Below are 18093 nucleotides of genomic sequence, written 5' to 3'. Positions count from 1 at the left end.
AGCCCCAGGACTAGCACAAAATACACACACAATGAAAAAATTTAGTTTGCCAACTCGTTTTATGTAGGCTTCTTAATATCAATTTAATATTGCACATTGTCAATTACTAAGGAAGAGCAAGAGAAAGACAAGAATTTCCATTTGTAACATGCAGGCTGGCCTATCCGATATGTCTACTTCCTTTTAATTCCGTGCTTCTATAAACAAAGTTGTATGACTAATTCTTATTTCCCCTGGAAGCTCCCATCATGTGACTTCTACTAAGCTCCCACATGTGTCTTTGTCCTGTGGACCCAATCCATCCCGCCACAAACAGGGGCCATACTGAGGCCTACAGGGGAATCTAAGGAACCACCAGAACAGCATTCTTCTCCACAGAAGGCTTTCCATGCTACTGAGAACATCTTGTAGACATCAACTCAACAGGCACCTCTTTGTGCTCAAGGCTAACGCTCTCTCGTGGGGACCTTTTTTTTTTTTAACTGAGGCTGGCTTTGAACCATGATCTTCAGATCTCAGTCTCCTGAGTAAGTAGCAGTGGCTTGAGCTACCGGCACCCAGCTTCTGATTCAAACTCTTGTGAGCAGAATTACTGTCTCAAAGATTATCTTGCATAAAAGGTTAGTATTCATTGCTATGAAGCTGCTTGTAAAACGGCATCAGTAGATTTATAGCGATAGCTGTGTGCCCCAAAAGCAATTGTGGTAGGCCCGGATATTAACATTTTCTTTCTCTATTATTTGATTGGCCTCTGTAAATACTGTAAATATATACCCAAGAACTTGTAAACCTCTCTTTTTCCATTTTTCCCCTCTTTGCTTAAACTCAGACTCAGACTTGCTAGGCAAGTGCTCTACCACTGAGCCTCTCCTTCAGGCCCCGGTTCCTCAACCCTTTTCTAAAACTCCTGTGGGAATTAGCCCTCCACAAGCACGTGGCCATTCCCCATCTGAAAAAGCACCAAGGTTTCCAGCTTCCAGATTTTGCCCCGGCATTGTCTAACTTGCTGCCAGTGCCAAACTTAAAACCAGAGACCTGTCAACACCAGGGCCCTGCACCCGGCATCTCTACCTTCACATGTCATTTATTATTGTAATCCCATCATAGTATTTCACTGACTGGACAAACTATAATTGATTCAGTCGCTCATTTCCTGCCAGCTATTTAGCTGGTTTCCAGTCTTAATTATAAAAACGGATGACTCACACCTGTAATCCTAACTACTCTGCAAACTTAAGATCTGAGAATCAAGGTTCAAAGCCCGCCTAAACAGAAAAGTCGACGAGGTTGTTACGTCTCATTAACTACCCTCAGAAGTGGAAGAGTGGCTCAAGTGGTTGAGTGCCATCCTGGAGTGAAAATGTGAAACCAGGGTGTGAGGCCCTAAGTTTGACAACCCCTCTCTCCAAAAAGAAGTAATCTTTCACTCCACAGAACTGTCTGATCTGTGGGTTGTTGTGGCAAATTGCTGAAATGTAGGGTGTATAGCCTTATAATCTGATTGCACACCGTGCAACTGTCCTCTTTGGGGTTGCTGTCCCTGCTTCTTTACTGCCTATGTACTAGCAGAGGTTTTCATCTCAGCCAAGCTAGCAGAGAAATCTCACTTTTGCTTTAATTAGCATTTCCCTATTTTCCTATCTTCACATATTTATTTGCCATTCCTTCTTGAAATTTGTCTATTCATACTAATTTCTTATTTTTCCTCCAAGCTATTAATCATTTTCCTGTTCATAAGAGCTTTTATGTATTAAGTAAACATGTCTTTCTTGGTTATAAGTATCACAACTATTTCCCCCCAGTTTGTTATTTGCCTTTGATTTGGTATCTAGTGTTCTGTGTTACCTAGAAACTTTCACTTCACATGTGTGTGTGTGTGTGTGCCCGTGTGCATATGCCTTGGTCATGGGGCTTAAACTAGGGCCTAGGCTCTGTCCTTGAGCTTTTTCACTCAAGGTTAAGGATTTATCCCTTTGAACCATGTCACTACTTCTGGTTTTCTGGTTGATAATTGGAGTTAAGAGTCTCATGGACGTTCGGGCCAGGGTTGGCTTTGAACCATGATCCTCAGATCTCAGCCTCCTGAATAGCTAGGATTACAGGCATGTATGTATAAAGGTAATACATAGTAACTGTACCTTCTCTGTTCATCATCTTTATAACAACAATGAAAAAATTAAAGTAACATATCACTCTTTTCCTTATGCCTCCAGGGTTTTGTTTTGAGTTTTTTTGTTTTTTGGGGTTTTTTTTTTTTGTTCATTGGGGCTCAAACTCTGGGCCTGGGCACTGTTTCTGAGCTCTTCAGCTTAAGGCTACTACTCTATCACTTTGAGCCACAGCGCCACTTTAGGGTTTTGTATTTTATTTGGAAAAAAAAAAGATTTCTTTTCAGGATATACTTGAGTTTTTTCCAATCTCTTTAGTTTTTTTAAAAAATATTAATTTCTAAAAAATAGGTATTTCTATTTAATGGAAGGGCTGACATTGATCAAGATGCATCATACACTAACTGATATGTTAAACAGAAACTCCCTTATGCAACAACTGAAAGATAATAAAATTTCTTAATTAAATATTTATAGCCAGGTGCAGTGGCTCATGCCTGTAATCCTAGCTACTCAGGAGGCTGAGATCTGAGGATTGCGGTTCAAAGCCAGGCAGGGCAATAAAGTCTGTGAGACTCCTATCTCCAATTAACCGCTAGAAAACCAGAAGTGGCACTGTTGCTCAGGGGGTAGGGCAGTAACCTTGAGCTGAAGAGCTCAGGGACAGTGCCCAGGCCCAGAGTTCAAGTCCCACACCTCCCCTGCCACACACAAAATATTTATGTGTATGCTATATAAGAAATGAAGGATTAAGCCTTTGTTTTTGTTCCTTTCCCCCTCAAGTAACTTGCCAGTCTTCCAAACTCTGTTGAACAATTCTCTCACTGTTTGAAATGTCTGTGTATTATACCTGTTACTAGGCCTAAGGGATTATCCTACGTCTTTCACAATTATGAAGAACTACGGGGGGAGGGAAACGGGTACCAAGACATGTGAAAGGGTATCAATGAATGTGAATTAACGCACCTTCTATCTGGCAAATGTCATGTAACCCTTCTATTAATTACAATAAAAAAATAAAAAAAATATGAAGAACTACCTGATCTACTTGACCTGGGGTCAGTCAGTGCTGAGAACACGGTGCCACAATCATGAGCAGCTCCTTCCCCACACTCTGCCACTTTAATAGCAGTGCAAGCCCTGTCAGGCTCACATCTGTAATCCCAGTTGTTCAGGAGGCCAAGATCAGAGGACCCTGGTGCAAACCCAACCCCAGCAGAATTCTGTGAAATTCTTATCTCCGTGTGGCTCACATGGTGGAGAGCTAGCCTTGAGCCCAACAGCTCAGAGGCAGTGCCCAGGCTGAAGGACACAAACAAAACAAAATATACACAACACAATGTCCATAGACAAAAGCCAGAATAGGATATATATACTAAATGTTCAATAGCATGTCCCCTACCCACAGTCTCACTGGAGGATTGAGATGATTGGGAATATAGGATAGATAATAGTAAGAACAATTAGAGGCAAGGAAAGAGTGTCATGCCAGCTTAGTTGAGGCTAGAATCCTAAGAGGAAATACGAGTGCGTATTTGATATTGTAGTCTCAAGATTCTCCAATTCTGCAGTGTAAATAGCCTTGGAAGATGAGTCCTATGGCTATATCTGAGGGTTGGGAGGGTTGTAGAACTTTAGTTTGTGGAGCAAGCTTGGGAAAGAGTCAAGGGCAAACCCAGCCTTGAAAGTCAAGGCACTGGCAGTACACAGAAGTTTTTCTAGAGGAATTATAAACATAGTGAAATGAATAATACATGAGAACAAGGGTGACAGAAGAGATAGACAGTTCAAATCTCCACCAAACCCTCTATCTCATGATAGGAATGTACATATCGCTGCCAAAAGCAAGAATACTGACAGTCATCCACAAGCTCACATTGTAGATTGTAACCTATTTACTGGGTGAAAAACAAAGACAGCTGGACAGTGGTGGCTTACACTTACAGTCCTATCTACACAAGCAGCTAGGAGCTGAGGATCCAGATTCAAAGCAAGCCCTAGGCAGACAAATTGGAGACATGCTTATCTCCAATACCCAACAGAAAGCCAGAAACAGAGCTGTGGCTCCAGTGGTAGCCTGCCAGCTTTGGTCAAAACGTTAAGGGATAGTTCCCAGGCTCTGAATTCAAGCCCCAGTGTGCTCGTTCTCTCTCTTTCTCCCTTGCGTGCTCTCTCTCTCTCCCTCCCTCCCGCCCCCTCTCTCTCTCTCTCTCTCTCTCTCTCTCTCACACACACACACACACACACACACACACACACACACACACACACACACACACACACACAAAGACAAATGCTTCTCTGCTCAAAGGAAAAGAGTCAAGAAGGAGTTTGTTTGTGTTCTAGAGACTGAGGCTGGGGTTTTAATGTAGCTATATCAGCTCCAAGATACCCATGCTCTACATATTACCTGAATGTCATCGCAACGGACACAACTGGCTTAAATCCAACCTCTTACAGAGAGATGGCTGTGTCAGATAAAACCCAATACCACTTCACTACAGCCAAGAGACAGATATAGTTGTCTGCCCACTGATCTCCCTCCAAGGGTTTAGACAAAGGCCTGTGAGTCATATCCATACAGAATCAGCACAGGGCTTGAGTTGGGAGGTGACTTTCCATTCCTCTGTCACTAGAAGGGAGCAGGCATGGTGAAGATCCTTTGCCAGGAATGTTGCAGAGGATTCCTGTCTGAACATTCTGGATTTGTTTTTTCTTTTTTCTTTTTTGGTGCTGGTCCAAGAGCTTGAACTCAGGGCCTAGGTACTATCTCTGAGCTTTTCTTGCTCAAGGATAATGCTCTACCACTTGAGCCACAGCTTTACTTTCAGATTTTTGGTAGTTCTTTTTTTTTAGATAGAGTCTTACAGCGCCGGGAGTTTGGCCTAGTGGTAGAGTGCTTGCCTAGCATGTACGAAGACCTGGGTTGGATTCCTTGCTACCACATATATAGAAAGAACTGAAAAGTGGTGCTGTGGCTCAAGTAATAGAGCTCTAGCCTTGAGAAAGCCCAAAGACAGTGCTCAGGCCCTGAGTTTAAACCCCAGGACTTACAAATAAGTAAATAAGAGTCTTACAGACTTTCTTTGCCCAGACTGGCTTCAACTACGACCCTCAGATCTCAGCTTCCAGAGTAGTTTGGATTACAAGCATGAGCCACCAGCTCCCAACTAAACTTTCTAGTTTTCAAAACATGCCTCAGCCCTGAGATTCTGTGAAAATGTGTATGTGTGTGTGTATGTCCAATTTTAGCTGTGGTTCATTTCTGGTTTCTTACATTGATAGCTACAATCATGGCTCTTACAGCATTTGAGATCTTGGAATATTTATTACATGCCAGGCCCTGTTGAGCCTTTTTTTTTTTTCAGTGCTAGTCGTAGGGCTTACACTCAGGGCCTGGGCACTGTCGCTAAGCTTCTTGTTTTACTCAAGGCCAGCACTCTACCTCTTGAGCCAAAGTGCCACTTCCAGCCTTTTTGATAGTTAATTGGAGGGCTGAGTCTCACAAACGTTTCCGCTCGGGTGGCTTTAAATCATGCTCCTTCCATCTCAGCCTCCTTCATAGCTACGATTACAAGCATGAGCCGCCCATGCCTGGCCTGTGCTGAGCCTTTTATCTGTACCCTCTCTGTGAGGCAGCTCTTGATAGCCTCATTCTGCCAGAAGGAAGTACAAGTGTAGGGGACACAGAGAAATGTCCCTGAGTTCTTCATGCAGAGGGCACGGGTTCAAGCGCTATTCCAAGCAGAGCTGGGGCGTTCAATATTCTTTATTTTTCAATGTACTTTCCACTTCTTCCTCTTTTAATAGTATAAGCTTGGCAGAATGTTGGTGGCTTCTACTTGTAATCCTAGCTACTCAGGCGGTTAAGAATAGAGAATTAAGGCTGGGGCTAGTAGCTCACGCCTGTAATCCTAGCTACTCAGGAAGCTGAGATCTGAGAATCAAGGTTCAAAGCCAGCCCAGGCACGAAAAACTGCAAGACCCTTATTTCCAGTTAACCACTAGAAAACTGGAAGTGATGCTGTGGCTTAAGGGATAGAGCAGTAGCCTTGATCTGAAGAGCTCAGGGATAGCGCCCAGGCCTGGGGTCCAAGTCCCATGACAAATAAAAGAAAAAAAAAAAAAAGAAAAGAAAGAAGGAAAGAAAAAAAAAATTGAGGTTTGAAGCTAGCCCAGGCAACTAAATCTTAGAGATGCTTATCTCTCATTAACCAGCAAAAAAAAGCCAGGGTGGAGGTGTGGCTCAAGTGGTAGAGTACCAGGCTTAAGCAAAAAAGTTAAGCAAGATCAGGAAGCCCTAAGTTCAAGTCCCAGTCCTAGCACACTCATAAAAAAGGACAGACTTATAAGACTTACATAGTTGTTTGTCTATCAAGGACATTGTCTGATTGCCCCAAAGGGAGGATTCTATCCTTTTAAGTTTATATTTTAGCCTGAGACTCTGACAGAGGAAATGAGCAATTACAGAGGTTCATGTTTAAGTAGTGAAAGTGTTGTGAGACTCTAAGCCAGCAAGAGATCCTGAGAATGAGTGGCAGAGGCCACGGCAATTTAATGATTCCTCTTTTCAATTTGATGTACACTTGGGAATGAAAAACTACATCTGTGTGCAATGAGGAGACACTGAGTACATTTCAAATACACCACAAGTACGCTGGCCATGTTAGTGCTTCTAGTCACAGTTTTTTTTTTTACAAAGTTTAAAGAAGAAACTTTTTTTTCTTTTAAAATGAAGTCTAACTTATTCATGTGTTTGGGGGGGGAGGGGTTCTGGATGTTGTTACTTAGTGTTTTTGCCCAAAGTTGGCATTCTATCACTTACACCACAGATCCACTTCCAGATTTTTGGTGGTTAATTCCAGATAAGTCTTACAGTCTTGCCAGGCACTGGTGGCTCACGCCTGTAATCCTAGCTACTCAGGCGGCTGAGATTGAGGATTGAGGTTCAAAGCCAGTCTGGGTATGAAAACCTGTGAACTCTTATCTCCAATTAACCACCAGAAAATCAGAAGCAGTGCTGGGGCTCAAGTTGTACAGCAGTAGCCTTGAGCTGAAGAGCTCAGGGTCAGCGCTCAGGCCCAAAGTTCAAGCTCCATGACAGACCAAAAAAAAAAAAAAAGGTTTCACAGTCTTTTCTGCACAGGCTGGCTTCAAATCATAGTCCTTAGATCCCAGCCTCCTGGTTAGCTAAGATTGTTTTTTTCTTTTGGCTAGTCCTGGGGCTTGAACTCAGAGGCTAAGCACTGTCCTCGGCTTTCCTCAAGGCTAGCACTCTACTACCTGAGCCTCAGCACCACTTCCAGCTTTTCTATGTATGAGATACCAAGGAATTGATCCTGAGTCTTTGTTTTTTTGTTTTTTTTTTTACTTTTATTTTTTTAATTTTTTATTTATTTTTTATTGTATTTAATAAAAGGGTTATATGATATTTGCCAAACAGAAGGTGCATTAATTCACATACATTGATACCCTTCCACATGAACCTGAGTCTTTGTGCATGCTAGGCAAGCACTCTAACCATTAGGCCAAACTTCTAGCCCTGAGTAGCTAAAATTACAGGTATGATTTGACTACATGTTACTTATTCTTGATAATGTTAAAATAGCCATGCGGTCTGGCCAAGTGTCATGTTAATAATTCATATAAATAAAACTTATTCAATGTCTGTTTCCATTGCACTGTCTATCATGGAAAAAAATTTCTAGAATATTAGAGGTATGGCAATGTATCCACAGGAAGGACTTGAAGATGGAGTTGCTGGAGGAAAGGATGAAGGGGGCAGAAGGGACAGAAGCAGTAAAGTAGGACAAGTTGGATGAAGACCAAATGAGGGGCAAAGGACAGAAAGCTGAGGTGGACAGCGGTGAGATACAGAGAGAAGTTTAAATTACAACCACGGTTTAGAGACACTGATGGGGTTTCTGACCTCCAGTAGAGCTTCAGTTTGCTTCCATCAGGGCTCTGGGACTGCTTGAGCCAAGCATCATGCCTTCTCTACAAAAGTCTGGGACTAATGGCTATGTAACCAGGGTGGAAAGCATTGGAGGAAAGTGACAGCACTCAGAAAGTCCAGCCTTCACAGATCCCTTGCCATATCATTACCAAGAGAAATCGCAACACAAAGCTTCAAGAGTATATAAGAAACAGAAGTAAAGGTACTGTATCCTACAGATCTTCTTTGTCCCAAATGCAAGGACAGTTGAGTGACCATTTTGATGCCCTCCAAAATATAAGAGATTATGGGGGGGCCTGGCACACACACAATAGGACCCCCAAAGCAACTTCCAGGGTCCTTTCAAAATCCAGTCCCTTCTGTTTGCACTGGCTCGGAGCTCTCTCTGAGCAGCCTCTGGGCTACAAACACTTAACTCATCTACTCCTGGGGCCTTCCAGGAAGAATAACTTATAACTCTGTCCAGACTCCTGGCCATGTTCTGCTGCGGGGGTTTTCAATATAGTCAGAGGAGGGTCTTCCCTACACACTGCACCCCATTGCTGTTGCCATCTGACTCCCCCCACATATGTGTCCCTGGAAGGCTGTGGCTGTGTACAGCCAAGTCTGAAGCCCAGGAGAATGGGAAGAACGCTGGTCATGCTTACCAAGTGCAGGGTGTCGGCCTTCTGTGTCTGCCTCTGTCGACTCTTCTGGGCAGCAATGCGATTTTTCTCTCTTCTCTGAACTTTTCTCACATCATCGGATGAGTCCTGAGAAGCAGAGATGATGAGAATTAGGCAAGTCTCCTCAATTTTTTTCTGAGTTCAAACAGGCTTTTGGGGTACTCGTCTGTTTATTCTTCCTTCTGTCCTTGTCCTTCTGTTGGTCCATCCATCCATCTATCCACCTATCCTCCCATGTCTTCATCTCTTCATATACCGTCATTACCCATTTACCAAAAACCTGCATACACACATACACACTTTTGTGTGCACACAAAAAAGTGTTCTTTGTCATACTCTGCTGTACATCCTCAGGCATCTCTATGCCTTTTTAGGTCAAAAGCTATAGGGAAGAACCTAGAGTCCCTGAGGCCTGTGTAGGGCTGTTTTTGTTTTTGTTTTTGTTTTGTTTTGTTTTTTTACAAAATTGGTTATACAAGTATTTCAGCACTTCTGCTCTTTTCAGAGTTGTTGTATGTACCCTCTCCCTCTCATTCTGGTTTTTCTTGTTTTTTTTTTTTTTTCCACTCATGTGGCTTGAACTCGGGGCCTAAGCACAGTTCCTCAGCTTTTCTGCTCAAGGCTAGCACACTACCACTTTGAACCCTAGCTCTATTTCTGGTTTTCAGGAGCTTAATTGAACATAAGAGCCTCCTGGTCTTTCCTGCCTGGGCTGAAGTTGAACCATGATCCTGAAATCTCAGCCTTCTGAGTAGCTAGGATTACAGGCTTGAGCCAGCAGCATCCCAGAACTTTTGTTTAATACCTAGTATGTGCCTGCCTTCAGTTCAGTGCCTGCCTGGCATTCTCGTTTAGTTCTCTGTTCTGTGAAACAGATACCAGCATTTCTATTTTACGTGAGAGGACACCGAGCCTCTCAGATCTGGTCCATGAGCTCACAGCAGTATCTCATCTGGAATGTGCTCTCTTCTAATGCTGAGGCTGGAAGTTTTTCCAAGAGCCTCTCACCACCAGCAAATCCACTCCTTGTAACCAGGGTTGGGGGAGGGTTCTGCTGCACCCCTGAGCAGAAAGCTTAACCTCTTTTCTTTTCCTTCTTTCATTCCATTAGCCTTCCCCCCTGGCCCTGACCTTAGCCATCTTGATTTTCCCCCTGTCCCTGAGTCTCATACAAATATGATGCCGAAAAGAACTCCATTAATTAAAGAGGAGGCTATCTTCTTTGGTGGGTCATGGATGGGTGTTTGGGAGGATAAGGGAATTGGGTGTCCTGTAATTGTACCCCACAGAAGGGCATGTCCTCTACTTGGCCAGGTTTGCCCCCTGATACTGCAGGTTAGTGAGGATACCTGAAAGAATCCCTCCCACAGCTTCTTTCCTCACACAGCCCTGCAGGCAGGAGGGGCACAGCTTCCCTTACAATACTGCACTCCTGGAGCTTAATATGTCCAGGTCATTGAGTTAGATGGGAAGCACATGTTCTAAGGAAGAGGGTGGCGGGAAAGCTACTCTGGAAGCCACGAGAACTTCCTTTCTAAGAAGAGCAAAGTCCAGATTTCTAGACAGTGTGATGCCAACTTGGCCAGAGGCTGGATTGTCCTCCCTCTAGTGGCCTTCAATGGAACTTCTTCATCTGAGTGCTTGTGATAGGTGATAGATGTTATATTTTGAGAGTTCCCTTGGGTATGTGTGCTTAAGGAAAGAAAACCATAGAGGTGGAGATGATTTTAGTCCATGGATATAGGTTGGCTAAAAGGAAGAACTCTTCCTATAGTGAGACATGTTAAAAATGTAATAGAGAGAGAGTTCAGAAGCTGTATTTTCTAGCAACCCTCATGCTGAGAACTTCGGAAGTCAACCTGGATTCTAAGCTCCTAGAATCCCTCCCTGCAGGTCCTGCTGGAGCTGAGACTAGTGACTAGTGACTGTCTCCAAGGCCACTTCCTTCTTTATCCCTTTCCTCCTTCCAGAAGCCACAGGGATAGGGGCGCCGCTGGCTCCAGCAAACCTCCCATCCCCATCATACTGTCTGGGTTAGTCAGAGCTGGTACCTGTGGTACATGATCCTACTGTGTGCATTCCTCCTCCTTCTAGATAACTTGCCCTTTTCTATTATTATTATTATTATACTTTTTGATGACTTCTTTGGTCATCAAAAGAGCCCTGTTGGCTCTTCCTGGAAAACTACATCTCTAGGATTTAGGTGATACATGCCAGCACCCACTAGAAATTTCCTTGTAGAATGATAGACCCTTTCCTTTGAGGCCTTTGGTAAGAATCCCAGCAAGGCAGAGGCTAGGAGATACCACCAGATTGGCCGGGGGTTGGGGGGGGGTTGACGGGGGGGGGGGGGGGACAGGATCTATCACTTGCACAGCTTCATTGCAAATGGTGTGCCTAGAGTCTATTATAGCGTGCTTGTGCCACAAGCCACTTCCTCCCTCCGCAGCTCCCAGGGAGGGACAGGCAGCCTGCCCCTCCAATGTGTCCCCTTTCCTCGGACAATCAGAAAGTAGGGGAGAGGGAAAGGGCACCGTACCTGCTTGCCAGGAGGAGGGGAGCGGCTGAAGCTGGAGTCACTGCTGTCTGAACTGTGGGGCATGGCTGAAATCTTCCGGCCCCTCTCACACAGCTCCAGTCGCCTCTGAGCAATCTTGTCACCAGCTGGCCTCCCTTCTTGACCGATCAGGGGTCTCCAGCCTTCCAGCCTCCACAGGTATTTCCCTTGTCTGTCCTGCAGCTTCTTCTGACCCCTGTGTCTTCCTCACTCTGGGGTACAGAGGGACTGCTCCCCAAAGGGACATCTCGCTCACTTTGGGGCTTGCGCGCGCCGACTCTTGTGGTTTCTGGTAATTCATGCTGGAAGTCACATGGGCGGAAACTTCAACAAGTTAGATGGTAGTTTGAGAGAAAAATAGATATCTGGGAAAAGACCCACAGAATTATGTGAAAGAAAAAAAATACATAAAACCCCAGATATCTTCCGGCAGTTTGAAAGGCAGAGTAGCTCTCTTCAATTGATAAAGAGAAAAGAGAAAAACAGCCAGGCAGGGAAAAACCCCAACCAGAATTAGCAAATCAATCTTCTGTCAACATGGTAAAGAGAGAACAACTTGGGAAAGAGTTTCCATTGTCATGCGACCACAATAAAGCAATAAGCTGGAGAGGTAGCTCAGTGGTCAAGCAATTGCCTAGCATTTTCAAGGTCTTGACTTCAATCTCTAGGTATCACATAAACAAATAAACAAACAAACAAATGCCTCTGAACATGTCTACAATCTTGCCATGAAGGACACTGAAGCAGGAGGACTGTAAATTTAAGGCCAGCTTGGGTTACACAGTGAGACTCTGACTGAAAAAAAAAAAAAAAAAAAAGAGTCCAGAGTGTGGCCTAGTGGTAGAGTGCTTTCCTAGCATGCACAAAGCCCTGGGTTCGATTTCTTGGTACCACAGAAAAAAAACCAGAAATGGTGCTGTGGCTCAAGTGGTAGAGCACTAGCCTTGAGAAAGCCCAAGGACAGAACTCAGGCACTGCATCCACCCCCAGGACTAAGGGAAGAAAGCGGTGAACCAGAGGATCTCAGTTTGAAGCCAGCTTGGGAGATAAGTCTCTTAGAGACTCTTATCTTTAATTCACTCACTCAGAAATCTGAAAATAGAGCCAAGGCTCAAAGTGGTATAGCAAGCACTAGTCTTGAGAAAAAGAGCTCAAGGACAGAGCCCAGGCCTTGAGTTCAAGCCCTATGACTGAGAAGTTAAAAAAAAAAAGCCCCACGACTGGAATTTCTTTCTGGTTTTCAACTGCAAGCAGCTGCCTAGCCTATTTTAACTGACTTACAGTCCAGCTACTGGAAGTCTGGTCTGGAACCAAAGTGGTTCAAGAGCATTGTCCTTTCTATATGGTCACACACAAGTGACAAAAACAGCCAGGGATATCTGAAAGCCATAGGGAGGTGAGAAGTTTATTCGTGCCCTGAGTCTCTTCATGAAAGCTCCTCTTCTCTCCAGAGAAAAGATGCCTCCTTAGTATGGCTTTGACCTTGGGCAGACCTGGAGCTCCATGACCTTCATCTGCACAAGAAAGCCAGAAGCCAGTCACTCCAGCTGGTAGCTCTTGACTATAATCCTAGCTACCCAGGAGGCTGAGAATCAGTCCAAATCCAACTCTGGCAGGAAAGTCCCTGAGATTCTTTTCTCCAATTAACCACCAACAAGCCAGAAGTTGAACTGAGGTTGAGCAAAGAAGCCAAGTAAGAGCAGTTTAAGGCCCAGTACATGCACACGCGCATGCACGTGTGCGCGCGCACCCCCCCACACACACACAGAGCAATCAAATAAACTCTTATTAAGGCTGTAACAAATAGCATGAAATTAGCACATGACTAACACAGGGCAGAGCATACCACAGAGAGGCTGAGATGCAGAGTGCATTGTTAACCTTATTTCCAGCCTGTGGGCAGAGTTTTCAATGACAAGCCAATCCTCACCCGGGCACTCGAGCTTTTTAAAAGCATTGTCTTATTCTAAGTATGGCTCAAAATCAGATGCCTGCCTTGCTTCTGTTTAGGATCGACAGGAAGTTGGGGCCCTAAAGCACTCCATTATCTAGACTCCAGATAATGTCCTCATTAAGCTATGGTTCTGTGGTGGAGGCAGACAAGGAGGTGGCAATGCTGTGGGATGAAGCAGAGTAGGGTAAGGGATATCCAGGGGCCAATGGTGGCCATTCCTGAATGGCCCTGAAGAAGGCCTGGGTGACAGGGTGCATCTTAGCAGAGACCCGAAGGAGGGAGGTAAAGGGTGGGGGTACCCAAGGGAGGAACATGCCAAGCAAGGACTTCAGCAAGGGTGTGAGGTGGCACAGCACCCGAGGAACAGCCAGGAAGGTAATCCTGCCATGGGCCGCTGAGGATGGAGTTAGAAAAACTTTTGTTTACAACTTGGCTTTTCCTCCAAATGAGATGGTATATGTGGTTAGCGTCTACTTGGTAGCAAACTAAGAAAAGAAAATGTGATAGCTTAAAATAAACAGATTCTCAGATCCCAGGTTATCGAGAAGGTTCTGGAAGCTGTGGGAGGCTATTCTCAGCTAGGCTCCTCACCTCAGACAGCTGTTAGGGTGGCAGACAACTGACTGGTCTCTTGTCCTCCACTAGTCTTGCTTGTCTAAGGACAGAGGTAACCAAAGACTCCGGAGGCCTAAGCTCAGAACAAAAACAAAAAGATAGTCAGGCACCGATGGTTTGTGCCTATCATCCTAACTACTCAAGAGACAGACGTGAGGCTCAAGGTTGAAAGTCAACCTTGAGACTCTGGTCTCTAATTAACTATCGCAGGCCAGAGGTAGAGCTGTGGCTCAAGAGGGAGAGTGCTACCAAGCCAGCCTTGAATGGAAAAAAAAAGCTAAGGGACGGTAGCCAGGTTCTGCATTTTAGTCCCAGTATTGGCACATGAGCACACTGCACGCCTGCTCAAAAGGTTCTTCACAGAGTACTCGGAGATTGAGCAAAGCCTCCCCACTTATCTATGACCACACAACAAATAACTCCAGCTCAGCAGCTTTAACAATAAGCGTCTATCTCTCTGCACAGGAATCTAGGAAGAGCTGGGCAGGAGTTCTGTTCAGGGTCACTTACATGGTGGCTCTCAAGCTGGTGTCTGGGTAATCATCATCCAAAGAATAATAATTCCAAGATGGCACCCACACGTGGCGGCTGGCAAGTGGCCTCAGGTGTGTGTTCTACCACACTTCCAAAGCTGGCTTCTCAGGGAACATGTAGCTGAGGGAAACAGCCTGAGGTAAAGAACAGGAGCAGCCTTTTTTTTTTTTGCCAGTCCTGGGCTTGAGCTCAGGGCCTGAGCACTGTCCTTGGACTTTCTCAAGGCTAGAGCTCTACCACTTGAGCCTCAGCACCACTTCCGACTTTTTTCTATGTATGTGGTACCGAGGAATCGAACCCGGGTCTTCATGCATGCTAGGCAAGCACTTTAACTACTAGGCCAAACTCCCGGCCCAGGAGCAGCCTTTTTGTCCAGTTTCTGCCCCTGGCTGCCTTAATGACCTCAGGAAGGTCTCCTCAGCTCTCTGGGCCTCTGTTCCTCCAGATGTACATGTGGGAGGGGACCCAGCATGCTAGAATCTACTCTGACTTCCTCAGTAGTTTAGATGCTAGTATTTCATGGGGCAGAGAGCAACAGATTCTGCTGCCCTAGGCCTGCTTCTCTACTTACTATATAGGACAAGTGACTTAACCTTTCTGTGCCTCCACTGCTACCTCTATCTATGGGAGGCTGCTGTGACATTCTCTAGAACAAGGTCTGGCACAGGGTGAACATCCCAAGTGTTGGCTAAATTAAAAAGGAAACACTTGTGTTGCTCTAGCTTAAGGCAGCTGTCTCCTGACAGTTTGGAATGATTTATAATCAATGGCAGCCCTGAACCTGCTGTCCCAAACAAATGATGCTTTGGTTGTTGGGTAGATGACAAGTGGGAAGGGGAGGGGGGACACTACAAGGGTTTAGGGGCACAGCCACCAGCGCTATGGTAATCGCTGTCATAACACCACAGCCTTATTTCAAACCAGCAGGATACACTGTAGCAAATGGACTTCATTTTCACTCTTCCTACTCCTGCTTGAACTCGGGGTCTCATACTGGGCAAGCACTCTGCCACTTAACCCACACCCTCAGCCCGGTTTTTGTTTTTTTTTTCCTTTAGTTTGTTTTTCAGATTAAGGACTCATGCTTTTTTGTAGGCCAGCCTCAGACATTGTTTCCCCTACCTCTGTCTCTTGAGTAGCTGAGATTACAGGTATGTATAATTATACTCAGCTTATTTTTGTTTTGTTTTGTTGTTGTTGTTTTGTTTGTGGGTTATGGGGCTTGAACTCTGGGCCTGGGTGCTGTCCCTGAACTCTTCAGCTCAAGGCTACTGCCCTACCCCTAGAGCCACAGCCCCACTTCCCGTTTTCTGGTGATTAATTTGAGATAAGAATTTCAAGGTCCTTTGTGCCCCAGCTGGCTTTGAACCTTGATCCTCAGATCTCAGCCTCCCGAGTAGTTAGGATTGCAGGCGTGAGCCACCATGCTGGCACTCAGCTTGGTGTTTTGTTTTTGTTTTTGTTTTGAGAAAGGATCACTTATGTTTTGCCCTGGCTGATCTTAAACTGCAATCAATTGCAATCCTATTCTATCTCCCTGGTAAATGGACATACAGGCATGTACCACCAGACCCAGCCCTAGATTTCTTAAGATAACTAAAAACAGTTTGGTTTTTAAAGAAGGAAGGTCTGTTTTTTATATCACTTTAGGTCTCTTATCCATTGCTGTTCCATGGGTCAAAACAAATAGACTTCAGGAATCAGCCCATTTTTGAGACTTTGAAATCCAACTGATTTGTATGAGAGCAGAGATGCTCTGGCCAAATTGCTAAGAAAGTGAGCTGAGAAAAGAGAAATGGAGCAAGCCAGAAACCACCGACCATCTGAGGTGTGCCCTGGGCAGGCTGCCTGCAGAAAAGGCACTTTTCCTGCTTGAGAATCATTTCAGAGCCGGCTTCCCTTTCTAGAAGGAGGTAGACAATCTCCAAGGGCCCACACAAGGACGGAAACCTTCCCTGCCATCCAGGCCACCGGATGTGTGGAATACTTGGAGCATTTTGCCAGTAGGGGGCAGTTTACCTTCTCACCCACCTCCCTCTGTCTCTGATTCTCTCTCACTTGCCTGGGGGTACACAGGAGTCAGATTCAGAGCCTCATCAGCACTCACACTCCACAGACACATCCAAACTGAAACAAGCCTCAAATCTCTTCCCTGGACTCTTCCATTCTCACTTTCTGCTTTGAATTCTTTGAACTTCCCTGCTCCATGTTTAGTGTATAAAGCATGCCAAGCAAGAGCCAGGGAGGGACAAGAACTGTGAGAACAGCCCTCACACGTCCCATGTGTGAGCACACACACACTGCCTTCCTGGTCAGGGTGTGCCTTGACCTTGGTATGGTGGTTTCACGTTCCAGGGCTCTGCCTTCACATTCCCAGCCTCCTCTCTAGTTATTAAAGATGAAACCCAAGGAGAAGAAAAGCAGCTCTCTCCTGAGAGCATATGCAAATATCCCCAGGCTCCCACGGGACCCCACCTGAGGTGGCTTTTGGCTGCTGTCCCCCTTCTATCGCCCCCAGTCCAGAATTTCAGATCACCCCCCTCCTTCAACTAGGCCATTGTTTGACTCTAGATAACCAAACACATGTGTTTCTGAGTACTCCTGGAGAGTTCATTTCAAGATGTGCTACCTTTGATTATTGGCTGCTATCTAGTTTTTTGAGCTAAAAATCCCCTAGCTGCTTTAATGTTTGTTTTTTTTAAGGTGGAAAGATCTGTTAAGGGACATCTTTACTGCTTACAAAAATGATGGCTAGAGGGGATTTTTTTGGGTGAACTTTCCCAAAGAGTAGGGAAACTATCTAGTTGAGGGCAGAGGCCTCCAGTGAAGGGCCAAAGGGGGTGGCCAGGGGATGGCAAAGAAAGGTCCCCTGCAGAATGGACCATCTTGTCCTGCCTTCCTGCATGTCTTCAGGTCAGGTAAAGACTTGGGGCTATGGAGAGGGTGTGTTTGTCCTCCATTAGGCTGACACCAGAGGGTAAGACTGGGCTTCTGTCCTTCCCTTCCCTTCCCTCCCTCCCTCCCTCCTTCCTTTCCTCCCTCTCCCCTTCTCTTCCTTCCCTTCCTTATCCTTCCCTTCCTTATCCTTCCCTTCCTTATCCTTCCCTTTCCTTCCTTGCTTCCTTCCTTCCTTCCTTCCTTCCTTCCTTCCTTCCTTCCTTTCTTCCTTCCTTCCCCCTCCTTTCCTTTCCTTCCTCAGTTTCCACAGGCTTCAGGAAGAGGAAGTATCATCTCTACTCCCCCAGGGTCCCTAGAGAGAGAAGAGGATGTCACCAGTCTGTCTCTTCCTCTCTACTTTGTCTTTCCCTGTTGTCATTCCCTCACCATAGAGTAAAGATGACACACATAATCCATTATCAGTTGGACATTTGGGGTTTTATGGGTAATGCTGCCAGAAACTTTTGTGTGAATGTGTTTTCAGAGTTTTTGACGCTATACCTAGGAATGGATAACTGTGTCGGCATGTCACCCTTCGGTGAATTTTCGAGAAAGTGCCAGGTGGTTTTCTATGGCAGCTGCCCAACATTTTGCATCGCCCACAGCTATTGTGTACAAGGGTTTCAATTTCTCCAAATTCTCGTCAATTCATGTTACTTGTCTTTTGTTGGTCTAGTCATCTAATAGGTGTGAATGGTATTCATTGTCATTTTGATTTGCCTTTAGGAAAGCTAAGCATCATTTCCAATGCCTATTAACTATTCTAT

The 18093-nt window shown here is 45.1% G+C and overlaps 1 protein-coding gene across 2 annotated transcripts in view; it reads right to left on the bottom strand.

Moving 5' to 3' along the window:
* Positions 1–14337, bottom strand: part of Batf (basic leucine zipper ATF-like transcription factor) — a 28464-nt gene extending 14127 nt beyond the window's left edge. The window contains exons 1-3 of one of the 2 annotated variants that reach the window (XM_090344511.1): positions 13832–14337; positions 11269–11651; positions 8712–8816 (exon numbers count right to left, since the gene is read on the bottom strand). In XM_090344511.1, the coding sequence (XP_090200637.1) occupies positions 8712–8816; positions 11269–11331 (168 nt within the window). In that variant the 5' untranslated portion in view covers positions 11332–11651; positions 13832–14337. The remainder of the gene's footprint in view (positions 1–8711; positions 8817–11268; positions 11652–13831) is intronic. The other variant, XM_090344512.1, reaches the window with a different exon arrangement.
* Positions 14338–18093: the final 3756 nt, after the last annotated feature.

The sequence above is a fragment of the Megascapheus bottae genome, chromosome 14 (assembly GCF_031878675.1).
Source record: "Megascapheus bottae isolate mThoBot1 chromosome 14, mThoBot2.hap1, whole genome shotgun sequence".
Lineage (NCBI taxonomy): Eukaryota > Metazoa > Chordata > Mammalia > Rodentia > Geomyidae > Megascapheus > Megascapheus bottae.
Note: the sequence above shows the minus strand (reverse complement) of the source record. Positions and strands in the feature narration are given on the sequence as shown.